Here is an 18,476-nt window from a genome sequence, read left to right as displayed (position 1 = left end):
ACAGGGGGTACCGGTACAGAGTCAATGTGGAGGCTATATACAGGGGGTACCGGTACAGAGTCAATGTGGAGGCTATATACAGGGGGTACCGGTACAGAGTCAATGTGGAGGCTATATACAGGGGGTACCGGTACAGAGTCAATGTGGAGGCTATATACAGGGGGTACCGGTACAGAGTCAATGTGGAGGCTATATACAGGGGGTACCGGTACAGAGTCAATGTGGAGGCTATATACAAGGGGTACCGGTACAGAGTCAATGTGGAGGCTATATACAGGGGTAACAGTAAAGAGAAAATGTGGAGGCTATATACAGGGGGTACCGGTACAGAGTCAATGTGGAGGCTATATACAGGGGGTACCGGTACAGAGTCAATGTGGAGGCTATATACAGGGGGTACCGGTACAGAGTCAATGTGGAGGCTATATACAGGGTATTACGGTACAGAGACAATGTGGAGGCTATATACAGGGGGTACCGGTACAGAGTCAATGTGGAGGCTATATACAGGGGGTACCGGTACAGAGTCAATGTGGAGGCTATATACAGGGGGTACCGGTACAGAGTCAATGTGGAGGCTATATACAGGGTATTACGGTACAGAGTCAATGTGGAGGCTATATACAAGGGGTACCGGTACAGAGTCAATGTGGAGGCTATATACAGGGTGTACCGGTACAGAGTCAATGTGGAGGCTATATACAGGGTATTACGGTACAGAGTCAATGTGGAGGCTATATACAGGGGGTACCGGTACAGAGTCAATGTGGAGGCTATATACAGGGTATTACGGTACAGAGTCAATGTGGAGGCTATATACAGGGTATTACGGTACAGAGTCAATGTGGAGGCTATATACAGGGTATTACGGTACAGAGTCAATGTGGAGGCTATATACAAGGGGTACCGGTACAGAGTCAATTCTCTTCTCTCCCAGTACACTGTTAGAATGTGTTATTCTTCTATTCATACCGTTCTGAATCCTAACCAATCCTAACTCTCTCTCTCCTCCAGTATGCCTTGGAGCGTTTAAAGGTGATGTGTGAAGAGGCTCTGTGCAACAGCCTCTCTGTGGAGAACGTGGCTGATACCCTCATCCTGGCGGATTTACACAGTGCCGAGCAGCTCAAAGCACAAGCCATAGATTTTATCAACAGGCAAGTATCTGTAGAAAGCCCCAGTGATGAATCCCTCCTGCCAGCCGTGTTTTCCTTCTCTCAGCGCTGCTCTGTTATCTCCTACAGGTGCAGTGTCCTCCGACAGCTGGGCTGTAAAGATGGGAAAAACTGGAATAGCAAGTATGTAACTATCTGATATACATGTATATATGACACCAGTTTAATAACAAACTCTTATCTCTTCCAAAGATAATTCATTGTTTTAGCCTCAGAGCCAGGCAGGGTGGGAGAGGGAGAGAGAGTGAGCCAGGCAGGGTGGGAGAGAGACTGAGTCAGGCAGGGTGGGAGAGAGACTGAGTCAGGCAGGGTGGGAGAGGGAGAGAGACTGAGTCAGGCAGGGTGGGAGAGATTAATAGACTACCTGGATGGGGGGAGAGATTAATAGACTACCTGGATGGGGGAGAGAGATTAATAGACTACCTGGATGGGGGGAGAGATTAATAGACTACCTGGATGGGGATGGGGGAGAGAGATTAATAGACTACCTGGATGGGGAGAGATTAATAGACTACCTGGATGGGGATGGGGGAGAGAGATTAATAGACTACCTGGATGGGGGGAGAGAGATTAATAGACTACCTGGATGGGGGAGAGAGATTAATAGACTACCTGGGGGATGGGTGGGGAGAGAGATTAATAGACTACCTGAATGGGGATGGGGGAGAGAGATTAATAGACTACCTGGATGGGGAGAGAGATTAATAGACTACCTGGATGGGGATGGGGGAGAGAGATTAATATACTACCTGGATGGGGGAGAGAGATTAATAGACTACCTGGATGGGGATGGGGGGGGAGATTAATAGACTACCTGGATGGGGAGAGAGATTAATAGACTACCTGGATGGGGAGAGAGATTAATAGACTACCTGGATGGGGGAGAGATTAATAGACTACCTGGATGGGGAGAGAGATTAATAGACTACCTGGATGGGGATGGGGGAGAGAGATTAATAGACTACCTGGATGGGGAGAGAGATTAACAGACTACCTGGATGGGGTAGAGATTAATAGACTACCTGGATGGGGAGAGAGATTAATAGACTACCTGGATGGGGAGAGAGATTAATAGACTACCTGGATGGGGGAGAGAGATTAATAGACTACCTGGATGGGCGAGAGAGATTAATAGACTTCCTGGATGGGGGGAGAGATTAATAGACTACCTGGATGGGGAGAGAGATTAATAGACTACCTGGATGGGGGAGAGATTAATAGACTGCCTGGATGGGGAGAGAGATTAATAGACTACCTGGATGGGGGAGAGAGATTAATAGACTACCTGGATGGGGATGGGGGAGAGATTAATAGACTACCTGGATGGGGGGAGAGATTAATAGACTACCTGGATGGGGATGGGGGAGAGAGATTAATAGACTACCTGGATGGGGAGAGATTAATAGACTACCTGGATGGGGAGAGATTAATAGACTACCTGGATGGGGAGAGAGATTAATAGTCTACCTGGATGGGGATGGGGGAGAGAGATTAATAGACTACCTGGATGGGGAGAGATTAATAGACTACCTGGATGGGGATGGGGGAGAGAGATTAATAGACTACCTGGATGGGGGAGAGAGATTAATAGACTACCTGGATGGGGAGAGAGATTAATAGACTACCTGAATGGGGATGGGGGAGAGAGATTAATAGACTACCTGAATGGGGGAGAGAGATTAATAGACTACCTGGATGGGGAGAGAGATTAATAGACTACCTGGATGGGGAGAGAGATTAATAGACTACCTGGATGGGGATGGGGGAGAGAGATTAATATACTACCTGGATGGGGGAGAGAGATTAATAGACTACCTGGATGGGGATGGGGGGGGAGATTAATAGACTACCTGGATGGGGAGAGAGATTAATAGACTACCTGGATGGGGAGAGAGATTAATAGACTACCTGGATGGGGGAGAGATTAATAGACTACCTGGATGGGGAGAGAGATTAATAGACTACCTGATGGGGATGGGGAGAGAGATTAATAGACTACCTGGATGGGGAGAGAGATTAACAGACTACCTGGATGGGGGAGAGATTAATAGACTACCTGGATGGGGAGAGAGATTAATAGACTACCTGGATGGGGAGAGAGATTAATAGACTACCTGGATGGGGGAGAGAGATTAATAGACTACCTGGATGGGCGAGAGAGATTAATAGACTTCCTGGATGGGGGGAGAGATTAATAGACTACCTGGATTGGGAGAGAGATTAATAGACTACCTGGATGGGGAGAGATTAATAGACTACCTGGATGGGGGGAGAGATTAATAGACTACCTGGATGGGGGGAGAGATTAATAGACTACCTGGATGGGGAGAGAGATTAATAGACTACCTGGATGGGGATGGGGAGAGAGATTAATAGACTACCTGGATGGGGAGAGAGATTAATAGACTACCTGGATGGGGAGAGAGATTAATAGACTACCTGGATGGGGGAGAGAGATTAACAGACTACCTGGATGGGGGAGAGAGATTAATAGACTACCTGGATGGGGAGAGAGATTAATAGACTACCTGGATGGGGAGAGAGATTAATAGACTACCTGGATGGGGGGAGAGATTAATAGACTACCTGGATGGGGGAGAGATTAATATACTACCTGGATGGGGATGGGGGAGAGATTAATAGACTACCTGGATGGGGAGAGAGATTAATAGACTACCTGGATGGGTGGGGGAGAGATTAATAGACTACCTGGATGGGGAGAGAGATTAATAGACTACCTGGATGGGGGAGAGATTAATAGACTACCTGGATGGGGATGGGGGAGAGAGATTAATAGACTACCTGGATGGGGGAGAGAGATTAATAGACTACCTGGATGGGGATGGGGAGAGATTAATAGACTACCTGGATGGGGAGAGAGATTAATAGACTACCTGGATGGGGAGGAGAGATTAATAGACTACCTGGATGGGGAGAGAGATTAATAGACTACCTGGATGGGGGAGAGATTAATAGACTACCTGGATGGGGAGAGAGATTAATAGACTACCTGGATGGGGATGGGGAGAGAGATTAATAGACTACCTGGATGGGGAGAGAGATTAATAGACTACCTGGATGGGGGGGGAGAGATTAATAGACTACCTGGATGGGGAGAGATTAATAGACTACCTGGATGGGGAGAGAGATTAATAGACTACCTGGATGGGGAGAGATTAATAGACTACCTGGATGGGGAGAGAGATTAATAGACTACCTGGATGGGGGGGAGAGAGATTAATAGACTACCTGGATGGGGATGGGGAGAGAGATTAATAGACTACCTGGATGGGGAGAGAGATTAATAGACTACCTGGATGGGGATGGGGGGAGAGATTAATAGACTACCTGGATGGGGGAGAGATTAATAGACTACCTGGATGGGGGAGAGATTAATAGACTACCTGAATGGATGGGGAGAGAGATTAATAGACTACCTGGATGGGGGAGAGATTAATAGACTACCTGGATGGGGAGAGAGATTAATAGACTACCTGGATGGGGAGAGAGATTAATAGACTACCTGGATGGGGGAGAGAGATTAATAGACTACCTGGATGGGGAGAGAGATTAATAGACTACCTGGATGGGGAGAGAGATTAATAGACTACCTGGATGGGGATGGGGAGAGAGATTAATAGACTACCTGGATGGGGAGAGAGATTAATAGACTACCTGGATGGGGGGAGAGATTAATAGACTACCTGGATGGGGAGAGAGATTAATAGACTACCTGGATGGGGAGAGAGATTAATAGACTACCTGGATGGGGGGGAGAGATTAATAGACTACCTGGATGGGGGAGAGATTAATAGACTACCTGGATGGGGTGGGGAGAGAGATTAATAGACTACCTGGATGGGGAGAGAGATTAATAGACTACCTGGATGGGGAGAGATTAATAGACTACCTGGATGGGGAGAGAGATTAATAGACTACCTGGATGGGGATGGGGAGAGAGATTAATAGACTACCTGGATGGGGAGAGAGATTAATAGACTACCTGGATGGGGGAGAGATTAATAGACTACCTGGATGGGGGAGAGATTAATAGACTACCTGGATGGGGGAGAGATTAATAGACTACCTGGATGGGGGAGAGATTAATAGACTACCTGGATGGGGAGAGAGATTAATAGACTACCTGGATGGGGAGGGAGAGATTAATAGACTACCTGGATGGGGAGAGAGATTAATAGACTACCTGGATGGGGGAGAGATTAATAGACTACCTGGATGGGGAGAGAGATTAATAGACTACCTGGATGGGGATGGGGGAGAGATTAATAGACTACCTGGATGGGGGAGAGAGATTAATAGACTACCTGGATGGGGATGGGGAGAGAGATTAATAGACTACCTGGATGGGGAGGAGAGATTAATAGACTACCTGGATGGGGGAGAGATTAATAGACTACCTGGATGGGGAGAGAGATTAATAGACTACCTGGATGGGGGAGAGAGATTAATAGACTACCTGGATGGGGATGGGGGAGAGATTAATAGACTACCTGGATGGGGGAGAGAGATTAATAGACTACCTGGATGGGGATGGGGGAGAGATTAATAGACTACCTGGATGGGGAGAGAGATTAATAGACTACCTGGATGGGATGGGGAGAGATTAATAGACTACCTGGATGGGGAGAGAGATTAATAGACTACCTGGATGGGGATGGGGAGAGAGATTAATAGACTACCTGGATGGGGGGGAGAGATTAATAGACTACCTGGATGGGGGATGGATGGGAGAGAGATTAATAGACTACCTGGATGGGGAGAGAGATTAATAGACTACCTGGATGGGGAGAGATTAATAGACTACCTGGATGGGGAGAGAGATTAATAGACTACCTGGATGGGGAGAGAGATTAATAGACTACCTGGATGGGATGGGGAGAGATTAATAGACTACCTGGATGGGGGGAGAGAGATTAATAGACTACCTGGATGGGGAGGGGGAGAGATTAATAGACTACCTGGATGGGGAGAGAGATTAATAGACTACCTGGATGGGGAGAGAGAATAGACTACCTGGATGGGGAGAGATTAATAGACTACCTGGATGGGGAGAGAGATTAATAGACTACCTGGATGGGGGAGAGATTAATAGACTACCTGGATGGGGATGGGGAGAGAGATTAATAGACTACCTGGATGGGGAGAGAGATTAATAGACTACCTGGATGGGGAGAGAGATTAATAGACTACCTGGATGGGGGAGAGATTAATAGACTACCTGGATGGGGGGAGAGATTAATAGACTACCTGGATGGGGAGAGAGATTAATAGACTACCTGGATGGGGAGAGAGATTAATAGACTACCTGGATGGGGGAGAGAGATTAATAGACTACCTGGATGGGGAGGAGAGATTAATAGACTACCTGGATGGGGAGGAGAGATTAATAGACTACCTGGATGGGGAGAGAGATTAATAGACTACCTGGATGGGGAGAGAGATTAATAGACTACCTGGATGGGGGGGGAGAGATTAATAGACTACCTGGATGGGGGAGAGATTAATAGACTACCTGGATGGGGATGGGGAGAGATTAATAGACTACCTGGATGGGGAGAGAGATTAATAGACTACCTGGATGGGGAGAGAGATTAATAGACTACCTGGATGGGGAGAGAGATTAATAGACTACCTGGATGGGGAGAGAGATTAATAGACTACCTGGATGGGGATGGGGAGAGAGATTAATAGACTACCTGGATGGGGAGGAGAGATTAATAGACTACCTGGATGGGGAGAGAGATTAATAGACTACCTGGATGGGGAGAGAGATTAATAGACTACCTGGATGGGGGAGAGATTAATAGACTACCTGGATGGGGGAGAGAGATTAATAGACTACCTGGATGGGGAGAGAGATTAATAGACTACCTGGATGGGGAGAGATTAATAGACTACCTGGATGGGGAGAGAGATTAATAGACTACCTGGATGGGGGAGAGAGATTAATAGACTACCTGGATGGGGAGAGAGATTAATAGACTACCTGGATGGGGATGGGGAGAGATTAATAGACTACCTGGATGGGGAGAGAGATTAATAGACTACCTGGATGGGGAGAGAGATTAATAGACTACCTGGATGGGGAGAGAGATTAATAGACTACCTGGATGGGGGAGAGAGATTAATAGACTACCTGGATGGGGGAGAGATTAATAGACTACCTGGATGGGGGAGAGATTAATAGACTACCTGGATGGGGAGAGATTAATAGACTACCTGGATGGGAGAGAGATTAATAGACTACCTGGATGGGGGAGAGATTAATAGACTACCTGGATGGGGAGAGAGATTAATAGACTACCTGGATGGGGGAGAGAGATTAATAGACTACCTGGATGGGGAGAGATTAATAGACTACCTGGATGGGGGAGAGAGATTAATAGACTACCTGGATGGGGATGGGGAGAGATTAATAGACTACCTGGATGGGGGGAGAGATTAATAGACTACCTGGATGGGGATGGGGAGAGATTAATAGACTACCTGGATGGGGGGAGAGATTAATAGACTACCTGGATGGGGGGAGAGATTAATAGACTACCTGGATGGGGAGAGAGATTAATAGACTACCTGGATGGGGAGAGAGATTAATAGACTACCTGGATGGGGGAGAGATTAATAGACTACCTGGATGGGGAGAGAGATTAATAGACTACCTGGATGGGGAGAGAGATTAATAGACTACCTGGATGGGGAGGAGAGATTAATAGACTACCTGGATGGGGGAGAGAGATTAATAGACTACCTGGATGGGGGAGAGAGATTAATAGACTACCTGGATGGGGATGGGGGAGAGATTAATAGACTACCTGGATGGGGAGAGAGATTAATAGACTACCTGGATGGGGAGGAGAGATTAATAGACTACCTGGGATGGGGAGAGAGATTAATAGACTACCTGGATGGGGAGAGAGATTAATAGACTACCTGGATGGGGGGGAGAGATTAATAGACTACCTGGATGGGGAGAGATTATAGACACCTGGATGGGGAGAGATTAATAGACTACCTGGATGGGGAGAGAGATTAATAGACTACCTGGATGGGGAGAGAGATTAATAGACTACCTGGATGGGGAGAGAGATTAATAGACTACCTGGATGGGGATGGGGAGAGAGATTAATAGACTACCTGGATGGGGAGAGATTAATAGACTACCTGGATGGGGGGGAGAGATTAATAGACTACCTGGATGGGGGAGAGATTAATAGACTACCTGGATGGGGAGAGAGATTAATAGACTACCTGGATGGGGATGGGGGAGAGATTAATAGACTACCTGGATGGGGGAGAGATTAATAGACTACCTGGATGGGGATGGGGAGAGATTAATAGACTACCTGGATGGGGGAGAGAGATTAATAGACTACCTGGATGGGGAGAGAGATTAATAGACTACCTGGATGGGGATGGGGGAGAGAGATTAATAGACTACCTGGATGGGGAGAGAGATTAATAGACTACCTGGATGGGGAGTAACCTGTGGGGAGAGATTAATAGACTACCTGGATGGGGGGAGAGATTAATAGACTACCTGGATGGGGATGGGGAGAGAGATTAATAGACTACCTGGATGGGGGAGAGATTAATAGACTACCTGGATGGGGGAGAGAGATTAATAGACTACCTGGATGGGGGAGAGAATTAATAGACTACCTGGATGGGGGAGAGATTAATAGACTACCTGGATGGGGAGAGAGATTAATAGACTACCTGGATGGGGGGAGAGAGATTAATAGACTACCTGGATGGGGGAGAGATTAATAGACTACCTGGATGGGGGAGAGAGATTAATAGACTACCTGGATGGGGAGAGAGATTAATAGACTACCTGGATGGGGGAGAGAGATAGACTACCTGGATGGGGAGAGAGATTAATAGACTACCTGGATGGGGATGGGGAGAGAGATTAATAGACTACCTGGATGGGGATGGGGGAGAGAGATTAATAGACTACCTGGATGGGGATGGGGAGAGAGATTAATAGACTACCTGGATGGGGATGGGGAGAGAGATTAATAGACTACCTGGATGGGGAAGATTAATGGACTACCTGGATGGGGGAGAGATTAATAGACTACCTGGATGGGGGAGAGATTAATAGACTACCTGGATGGGGATGGGGAGAGATTAATAGACTACCTGGATGGGGGAGAGATTAATAGACTACCTGGATGGGGGAGAGATTAATAGACTACCTGGATGGGGGGAGAGATTAATAGACTACCTGGATGGGGAGAGATTAATAGACTACCTGGATGGGGGGAGAGATTAATAGACTACCTGGATGGGGAGAGATTAATAGGCTACCTGGATGGGGAGAGAGATTAATAGACTACCTGGATGGGGGGGGAGAGATTAATAGACTACCTGGATGGGGGAGAGATTAATAGACTACCTGGATGGGGAGAGAGATTAATAGACTACCTGGATGGGGATGGGAGAGATTAATAGACTACCTGGATGGGAGAGAGTTAACAGACTACCTGGATGGGGGAGAGAGATTAATAGACTACCTGGATGAGAGAGATTAATAGACTACCTGGATGGGGAGAGATTAATAGACTACCTGGATGGGGGGGAGAGATTAATAGACTACCTGGATGGGAGAGAGATTAATAGACTACCTGGATGGGGAGAGATTAATAGACTACCTGGATGGGGGGAGAGATTAATAGACTACCTGGATGGGGATGGGGAGAGATATAGACTACCTGGATGGGGATGGGGAGAGAGATTAATAGACTACCTGGATGGGGAGAGAGATTAATAGACTACCTGGATGGGGATGGGGGAGAGATTAATAGACTACCTGGATGGGGAGAGAGATTAATAGACTACCTGGATGAGGATGGGAGAGAGATTAATAGACTACCTGGATGGGAGAGAGATTAATAGACTACCTGGATGGGAAGAAGACTACCGGATGGGGAGAGATTAATAGACTACCTGGATGGGGATGGGGAGAGAGATTAATAGACTACCTGGATGGGGAGAGAGATTAATAGACTACCTGGATGGGGGAGAGATTAATAGACTACCTGGATGGGGAGAGATTAATAGACTACCTGGATGGGGAGAGAGATTAATAGACTACCTGGATGGGGATGGGGAGAGAGATTAATAGACTACCTGGATGGGGAGAGAGATTAATAGACTACCTGGATGGGGAGAGAGATTAATAGACTACCTGGATGGGGATGGGGGAGAGATTAATAGACTACCTGGATGGGGAGAGAGATTAATAGACTACCTGGATGGGGAGAGATTAATAGACTACCTGGATGGGGAGGGAGAGATTAACAGACTACCTGAGGGATGGGGAGAGATTAATAGACTACCTGGATGGGGAGAGATTAATAGACTACCTGGATGGGGATGGGGGAGAGATTAATAGACTACCTGGATGGGGATGGGGAGAGGATTAATAGACTACCTGGATGGGGAGAGATTAATAGACTACCTGGATAGATGGGGGAGAGATTAATAGACTACCGTGGGGAGAGGAGAGATTAATAGACTACCTGGATGGGGAGAGATTAATAGACTACCTGATGGATGGGGAGAGATTAATAGACTACCTGGATGGGGGAGAGATTAATAGACTACCTGGATGGGGATGGGAGAGATTAATAGACTACCTGGATGGGGAGAGATTAATAGACTACCTGGATGGGGGAGAGAGATTAATAGACTACCTGGATGGGGAGAGAGATTAATAGACTACCTGGATGGGGAGGAGATTAATAGACTACCTGGATGGGGGAGAGATTAATAGACTACCTGGATGAGGGAGAGAGATTAATAGACTACCTGGATGGGGATGGGGAGAGATTAATAGACTACCTGGATGGGGAGAGAGATTAATAGACTACCTGGATGGGGATGGGAGAGAGATTAATAGACTACCTGGATGGGGAGAGATTAATAGACTACCTGGATGGGGTGGGGAGATTAATAGACTACCTGGATGGGGAGAGAGATTAATAGACTACCTGGATGGGGAGAGAGATTAATAGACTACCTGGATGGGGGAGAGAGATTAATAGACTACCTGGATGGGGGGGGAGAGAGATTAATAGACTACCTGGATGGGGAGAGATTAATAGACTACCTGGATGGGGAGAGAGATTAATAGACTACCTGGATGGGGAGAGATTAATAGACTACCTGGATGGGGAGAGATTAATAGACTACCTGGATGGGGAGAGAGATTAATAGACTACCTGGATGGGGGCTGAGGAGAGATTAATAGACTACCTGGTGGGGATGGGGAGAGAGGATTAATAGACTACCTGGATGGGGGAGAGAGATTAATAGACTACCTGGATGGGGAGAGAGATTAATAGACTACCTGGATGGGAGAGATTAATAGACTACCTGGATGGGGGAGAGATTAATAGACTACCTGGATGGGAGAGAGATTAATAGACTACCTGGATGGGGGGAGAGAGATTAGATAGACTACCTGGATGGGGAGAGATTAATAGACTACCTGGATGGGGAGAGAGATAGAGGATGGAGATTAATAGACTACCTGGATGGGGAGAGAGATTAATAGACTACCTGGATGGGGATGGGGGAGAGATTAATAGACTACCTGGATGGGATGGGGAGAGAGATTAATAGACCACCTGGATGGGGATGGGGGAGAGATTAACAGACTACCTGGATGGGGATGGGGAGATTAATAGACTACCCGGATGAGGAGGAGATTAATAGACTACCTGGATGGGGGAGAGAGATTAATAGACTACCTGGATGGGGAAGAGAGATTAATAGACTACCTGGATGGGGGAGAGATTAATAGACTACCTGGATGGGGGAGGGAGATTAATAGACTACTGGGATGGGGAGAGATTGGAAAGACTACCTGGATGGGAGAGAGATAATAGACTACCTGGATGGGGAGAGAGATTAATAGACTACCTGGGATGGGGATGAGAGATTAATAGACTACCTGGATGGGGGAGAGATTAATAGACTACCTGGATGGGGAGAGAGATTAATAGACTACCTGGATGGGGATGGGGAGAGAGATTAATAGACTACCTGGATGGGGAGAGAGATTAACAGACTACCTGGATGGGGGGGGAGAGATTAATAGACTACCTGGATGGGGAGAGAGATTAACAGACTACCTGGATGGGGAGAGAGATTAATAGACTACCTGGATGGGAGAGATTAATAGACTACCTGGATGGGGAGAGGGATTAATAGACTACCTGGATGGGGAGAGAGATTAATAGACTACCTGGATGGGGGGAGAGATTAAGACTACCTGGATGGGGAGAGATTAATAGACTACCTGGATGGGGAGAGAGATTAATAGACTACCTGGATGGGGAGAGATTAATAGACTACCTGGATGGGGGGAGAGATTAATAGACTACCTGGATGGGGATGGAGAGATTAATAGACTACCTGGATGAGGGAGAGAGATTAATAGACTACCTGGATGGGGATGGGAGAGATTAATAGGCTACCTGGATGGGGAGAGAGATTAATAGACTACCTGGATGGGGAGAGAGATTGAATAGACTACCTGGATGGAGATTATAGACTACCTGGATGGGGAGGAGAGATTAATAGACTACCTGGATGGGGAGAGAGATTAATAGACTACCTGGATGGGGATGGGGAGAGATTAATAGACTACCTGGATGGGGAAGATGGACACCGGATGGGGGAGAGAGATTAATAGACTACCTGGATGGGGATGGGGGAGAGATTAATAGACTACCTGGATGGGAGAGAGATTAATAGACTACCTGGATGGGGAGAGAGATTAATAGACTACCTGGATGGGGAGGGAGATTAATAGACTACCTGGATGGGAGAGATAGTAATAGACTACCTGGATGGGGAGGGAGAGAGATTAATAGACTACCTGGATGGGGATGAGAGATTAATAGACTACCTGGATGGAGAGAGATTAATAGACTACCTGGATGGGGATGGGGAGAGAGATTAATAGACTACCTGGATGGGGAGTAAATGATGGGAGATTCAAAGACTACCTGGATGGGATGGGGGAGAGATTAATAGACTACCTGGATGGGGAGAGAGATTAATAGACTACCTGGATGGGGAGAGAGATTAATAGACTACCTGGATGGGGAGAGATTAATAGACTACCTGGATGGGGAGAGATTAATAGACTACCTGGATGGGGAGAGAGATTAATAGACTACCTGGATGGGGAGAGATTAACAGACTACCCGGGATGGGGGGAGAGATTAATAGACTACCTGGATGGGGAGAGATTAATAGACTACCTGGATGGGGAGAGAGAGATTAATAGACTACCTGGATGGGGATGGGGAGAGAGATTAATAGACTACCTGGATGGGGAAGAGAGATTAATAGACTACCTGGATGGGGGGGGAGAGATTAATAGACTACCTGGATGGGGATGGGGAGAGATTAATAGACTACCTGGATGGGGGAGAGAGATTATTAGAAACTACCTGATGGGTAAGACTACCTGGATGGGGGAGAGAGATTAATAGACTACCTGGATGGGGATGGGGAGAGATTAATAGACTACCTGGGGATGGGGAGAGATTAATAGACTACCTGGATGGGGATGGGGAGAGAGATTAATAGACTACCTGGATGGGGGAGAGATTAACAGACTACCTGGATGGGGATGGGGAGAGATTAAAGACACCTGGATGGGGAGAGATATAGACTACCTGGAGGGGAGAGAATGACTATGGATGGGAGAGATTAATAGACTACCTGGATGGGGATGGGGAGAGATTAATAGACTACCTGGATGGGGATGGGGAGAGAGATTAATAGACTACCTGGATGGGGAGAGAGATTAATAGACTACCTGGATGGGGAGAGAGATTAATAGACTACCTGGATGGGGAGGATTTAGACTACCTGGATGGGGGGGAGAGATTAATAGACTACCTGGATGGGTGGGGAGAGATTAATAGACTACCTGGATGGGGGAGAGATTAATAGACTACCTGGATGGGGATGGAGAGATTAATAGACTACCTGGATGGGGAGAGATTAATAGACTACCTGGATGGGGGGAGAGAGATTAATAGACTACCTGGATGGGGGAGAGATTAATAGACTACCTGGATGGGGAGAGAGATTAATAGACTACCTGGATGGGGGAGAGATTAAAGGACTACCTGGATGGGGGAGAGATTAATAGACTACCTGGATGGGAGGTGAGAATTAACTACCTGGATGAGGATGGGGAGTGAACAGACTACCTGGATGGGGGAGGGGAGAGATTAACAGACTACCTGGATGGGAAGGGGAGAGATTAATAGACTACCTGGATGAGGGGATGGGGGAGAGATTAACAGACCACCCGGGATGGGGAGAGAGATTAATAGACTACCTGGATGGGGATGGGAGAGAGATTAATAGACTACCTGGATGGGGGAGAGATTAATAGACTACCTGGATGGGGGAGAGATTAATAGACTACCTGGATGGGGGAGAGATTAATAGACTACCTGGGGAGAGAGAGAGATAATAGACTACCTGGATGGGGAGAGATTAATAGACTACCTGGATGGGGGAGAGATTAATAGACTACCTGGATGGGGGAGAGATTAATAGACTACCTGGATGGGGGAGAGATTAATAGACTACCTGGATGGGGATGGGGGAGAGATTAATAGACTACCTGGATGGGGAGAGAGATTAATAGACTACCTGGATGGGAGAGATTAATAGACTACCTGGATGGGGAGGGGAGAATTAATAGACTACCTGGGGGATGGGGAGAGATTAATAGACTACCTGGATGGGGAGAGATAATAAATAGACTACCTGGATGGGGATGGGGAGAGATTAATAGACTACCTGGATGGGGAAAGGAGAGATTAATAGACTACCTGGATGGGGGAGAGATTAATAGACTACCTGGATGGGGAGAAATCGAGGGGAGAGATTAACAGACTACCTGGATGGGGAGAGATTAATAGACTACCTGGATGGGGAGAGAGATTAATAGACTACCTGGATGGGGATGAGAGAGAGAAAGAGGAGAGATTAATAGAACCACCCGGATGTAGGAGAGAGAAACAGGTGTAGAACAAGATACCGGATGGGGATGAGAAGATTAACAGAACTACCTGGATGGGGAGAGATTAATAGACACCGGATATGGAGAGAGATTATAGAGTACCTGGATGGGGAGAGATTAATAGACTACCTGGGATGGGATGGGGGAGAGATTGACGAAAGACTACCTGTATGGGGGGAGAGAGATTAATAGACTACCTGGATGGGTGAGGAGGGTAAAGATAAGACTACTGGATGTGGGGAGGAAATTAATAGACTACCTGGATGGGAGAGAGATTAATAGACTACCTGGATGGGGATGGGGGAGAGAGATTAATAGACTACCTGGATGGGGGAGAGAGATTAATAGACTACCTGGATGGGGAGAGATTAATAGACTACCTGGATGGGGAGAGAGATTAATAGACTACCCGGATGGGGGAGATAAAACACCTGGATGGGGGAGAGATTAATAGACTACCTGGATGGATGGGGAGAGAGATTAATAGACTACCTGAGGGATGGGGAGAGAATTAATAGACTACCTGGATGGGGAGGGAGAGATTAATAGACTACCTGGATGGGGATGGGGAGAGATTAATAGACTACCTGGATGGGGAGGGAGAGATTAATAGACTACCTGGATGGGGATGGGGAGAGATTAATAGACTACCTGGATGGGGAGGAGGGAGAGAGATTAACAGACTACCTGGATGGGGGAGAGATTAATAGACTACCTGGATGGGGGAGAGATTAATAGACTACCTGGATGGGAGAGATTAATAGACTACCTGGATGGGGAGAGAGATTAATAGAGTACCTGGATGGGGAGAGATTAATAGACTACCTGGATGGGGATGGAGAGATTAATAGACTACCTGGATGGGGATGGGGGAGAGAGATTAATAGACTACCTGGATGGGGATGGAGAGATTAATAGACTACCTATGGATGGGGAGAGAGATTAATAGACTACCTGGGATGGAGGGAGAGATTAGTAGACTACCTGGATGGGGATGGGGAGAGATTAATAGACTACCTGGATGGGGATGGGGAGAGAGATTAATAGACTACCTGGATGGGGATGGGGAGAGATTAATAGACTACCTGGATGGGGAGAGAGATTAATAGACTACCTGGATGGGATGGGGAGAGATTAATAGACCACCTGGATGGGGGAGAGATTAATAGACTACCTGGATGGGGATGGGGAGAGATTAACAGACTACCTGGATGGGGAGATAGTGGTGGGGAGAGAGATTAACAGACTACCTGGATGGGGAGAGATTAATAGACTACCTGGATGGGGGGGATGGGGAGAGGGATTAATAGACTACCTGGATGGGAGAGATTAATAGACTACCTGGATGGGGAGAGAGTAATAGACAGAGGGGAGAGATTAATAGACTACCTGGATGGGGGGAGAGATTAATAGACTACCTGGATGGGGAGGAGAGATTAATAGGCTACCTGGATGGGAGAGATTAATAGACTACCTGGAGGGATGGGGAGAGAGATTAATAGACTACCTGGATGGGGAGAGATTAATAGACTACCTGGATGGATGGGAGAGAGATTAATAGACTACCTGGATGGGGATGGGAGAGATTAATAGACTACCTGGATGGGGAGAGAGATTAATAGACTACCTGGATGGGGGAGAGATTAATAGACTACCTGGATGGGGATGGGGAGAGAGATTAATAGACCACCTGTATGGAGGAGAGAGATTAATAGACTACCTGGATGGGGGAGATTAATAGACTACCTGGATGGGGAGAGTAAATACTACCTGGATGGGGATGGGGGAGAGATTAATATACTACCTGGAGAGGATGGGGAGAGAGATTAATAGACTACCTGGATGGGGGGGGAGAGAGATTAATAGACTACCTGGATGGGGATGGGGAGAGAGATTAATAGACACCTGGAGGGGAATGGGGAGAGATTAATAGACTACCTGGATGGGGATGGGGGAGAGATTAATAGACTACCTGGATGGGGGAGAGAGATTAATAGACTACCTGGATGGGGATGGGGGGGGAGAGATTAATAGACTACCTGGATGGGGGAGAGAGATTAATAGACTACCTGGATGGGGATGGGGAGAGATTAATAGACTACCTGGATGGGGGAGATGGAGAATAGACACTGGATGGGGAGAGATATAGACACGGATGGGAGAGATTAATAGACTACCTGGATGGGGATGTGGAGAGAGATTAATGACTACCTGGATGGGGGAGAGATTAATAGACTACCTGGATGGGGAGGAGAGATTAATAGACTACCTGGATGGGGAGAGATTAATAGACTACCTGGATGGGGAGAGAGATTAGTAGACTACCTGGATGGGGGAGAGAGATTAATAGACTACCTGGATGGGGAGAGAGATTAATAGACTACCTTGGGATGGGGAGAGAGATTAATAGACTACCTGGATGGGGATGGGGGAGAGAGATTAATAGACTACCTGGATGGGGAGAGAGATTAATAGACTACCTGGGGGATGGGGAGAGAGATTAATAGACTACCTGGATGGGATGGGGGAGAGATTAAAGAACTACCTGGTGGATGGGGAGAGAGAGAACTACCTGGATGGGAGAGAATAATAGACACCTGGATGGGATGGGGGGGGAGAGATTAATAGACTACCTGGATGGGAGAGAGAGAGATTAATAGACTACCTGGATGGGGAGGGAGATAATAGACTACCTGGATGGGGAGAGATTAATAGACTACCTGGATGGGGAGAGAGATTAATAGACTACCTGGATGGGGAAGAGAGATTAATAGACTACCTGGATGGGGAGGGAGAGATTAATAGACTACCTGGATGGGGGAGAGAAATAGATACCGGAGAGAGATTAATAGACTACCTGGATGGGGAGAGAGATTATAGACTACCTGGATGGGGATGGGGAGAGATTAATAGACTACCTGGATGGGGAGAGATTAAAGACTACCTGGATGGGGAGGGGGAGATTAATAGACTACCTGGATGGGGAGAGAGATTAATAGACTACCTGGATGGGGAGGGGAGAGATTAATAGACTACCTGGATGGGAAGAGTATAGACTACCTGATGGGGGAGAGATTAATAGACTACCTGGGATGGGGAGGGGGAGAGATTAATAGACTACCTGGATGGGAGAGATTAATAGACTACCTGGGATGAGAGATTAATAGACTACCCGGATGGGGAGGAAGACACCTGGATGGAGAGATAAGACT

General features: G+C 47.0%; 1 protein-coding gene across 3 annotated transcripts in view; it reads left to right on the top strand.

Annotated features, from left to right (window-relative positions):
- LOC106593662 (speckle-type POZ protein-like A) overlaps positions 1–18,476 on the top strand; it is a 224,595-nt gene that overhangs the window by 165,541 nt on the left and 40,578 nt on the right. For all 3 annotated transcript variants that reach the window (XM_045704961.1, XM_045704960.1, XM_045704962.1), the window contains 2 exons: positions 1,015–1,157; positions 1,245–1,298. In XM_045704961.1, the coding sequence (XP_045560917.1) occupies positions 1,015–1,157; positions 1,245–1,298 (197 nt within the window). The remainder of the gene's footprint in view (positions 1–1,014; positions 1,158–1,244; positions 1,299–18,476) is intronic.

This window comes from Salmo salar, chromosome ssa21 (assembly GCF_905237065.1).
Source record: "Salmo salar chromosome ssa21, Ssal_v3.1, whole genome shotgun sequence".
NCBI lineage: Eukaryota > Metazoa > Chordata > Actinopteri > Salmoniformes > Salmonidae > Salmo > Salmo salar.
This window is presented reverse-complemented; position numbering and strand designations above follow the sequence as displayed.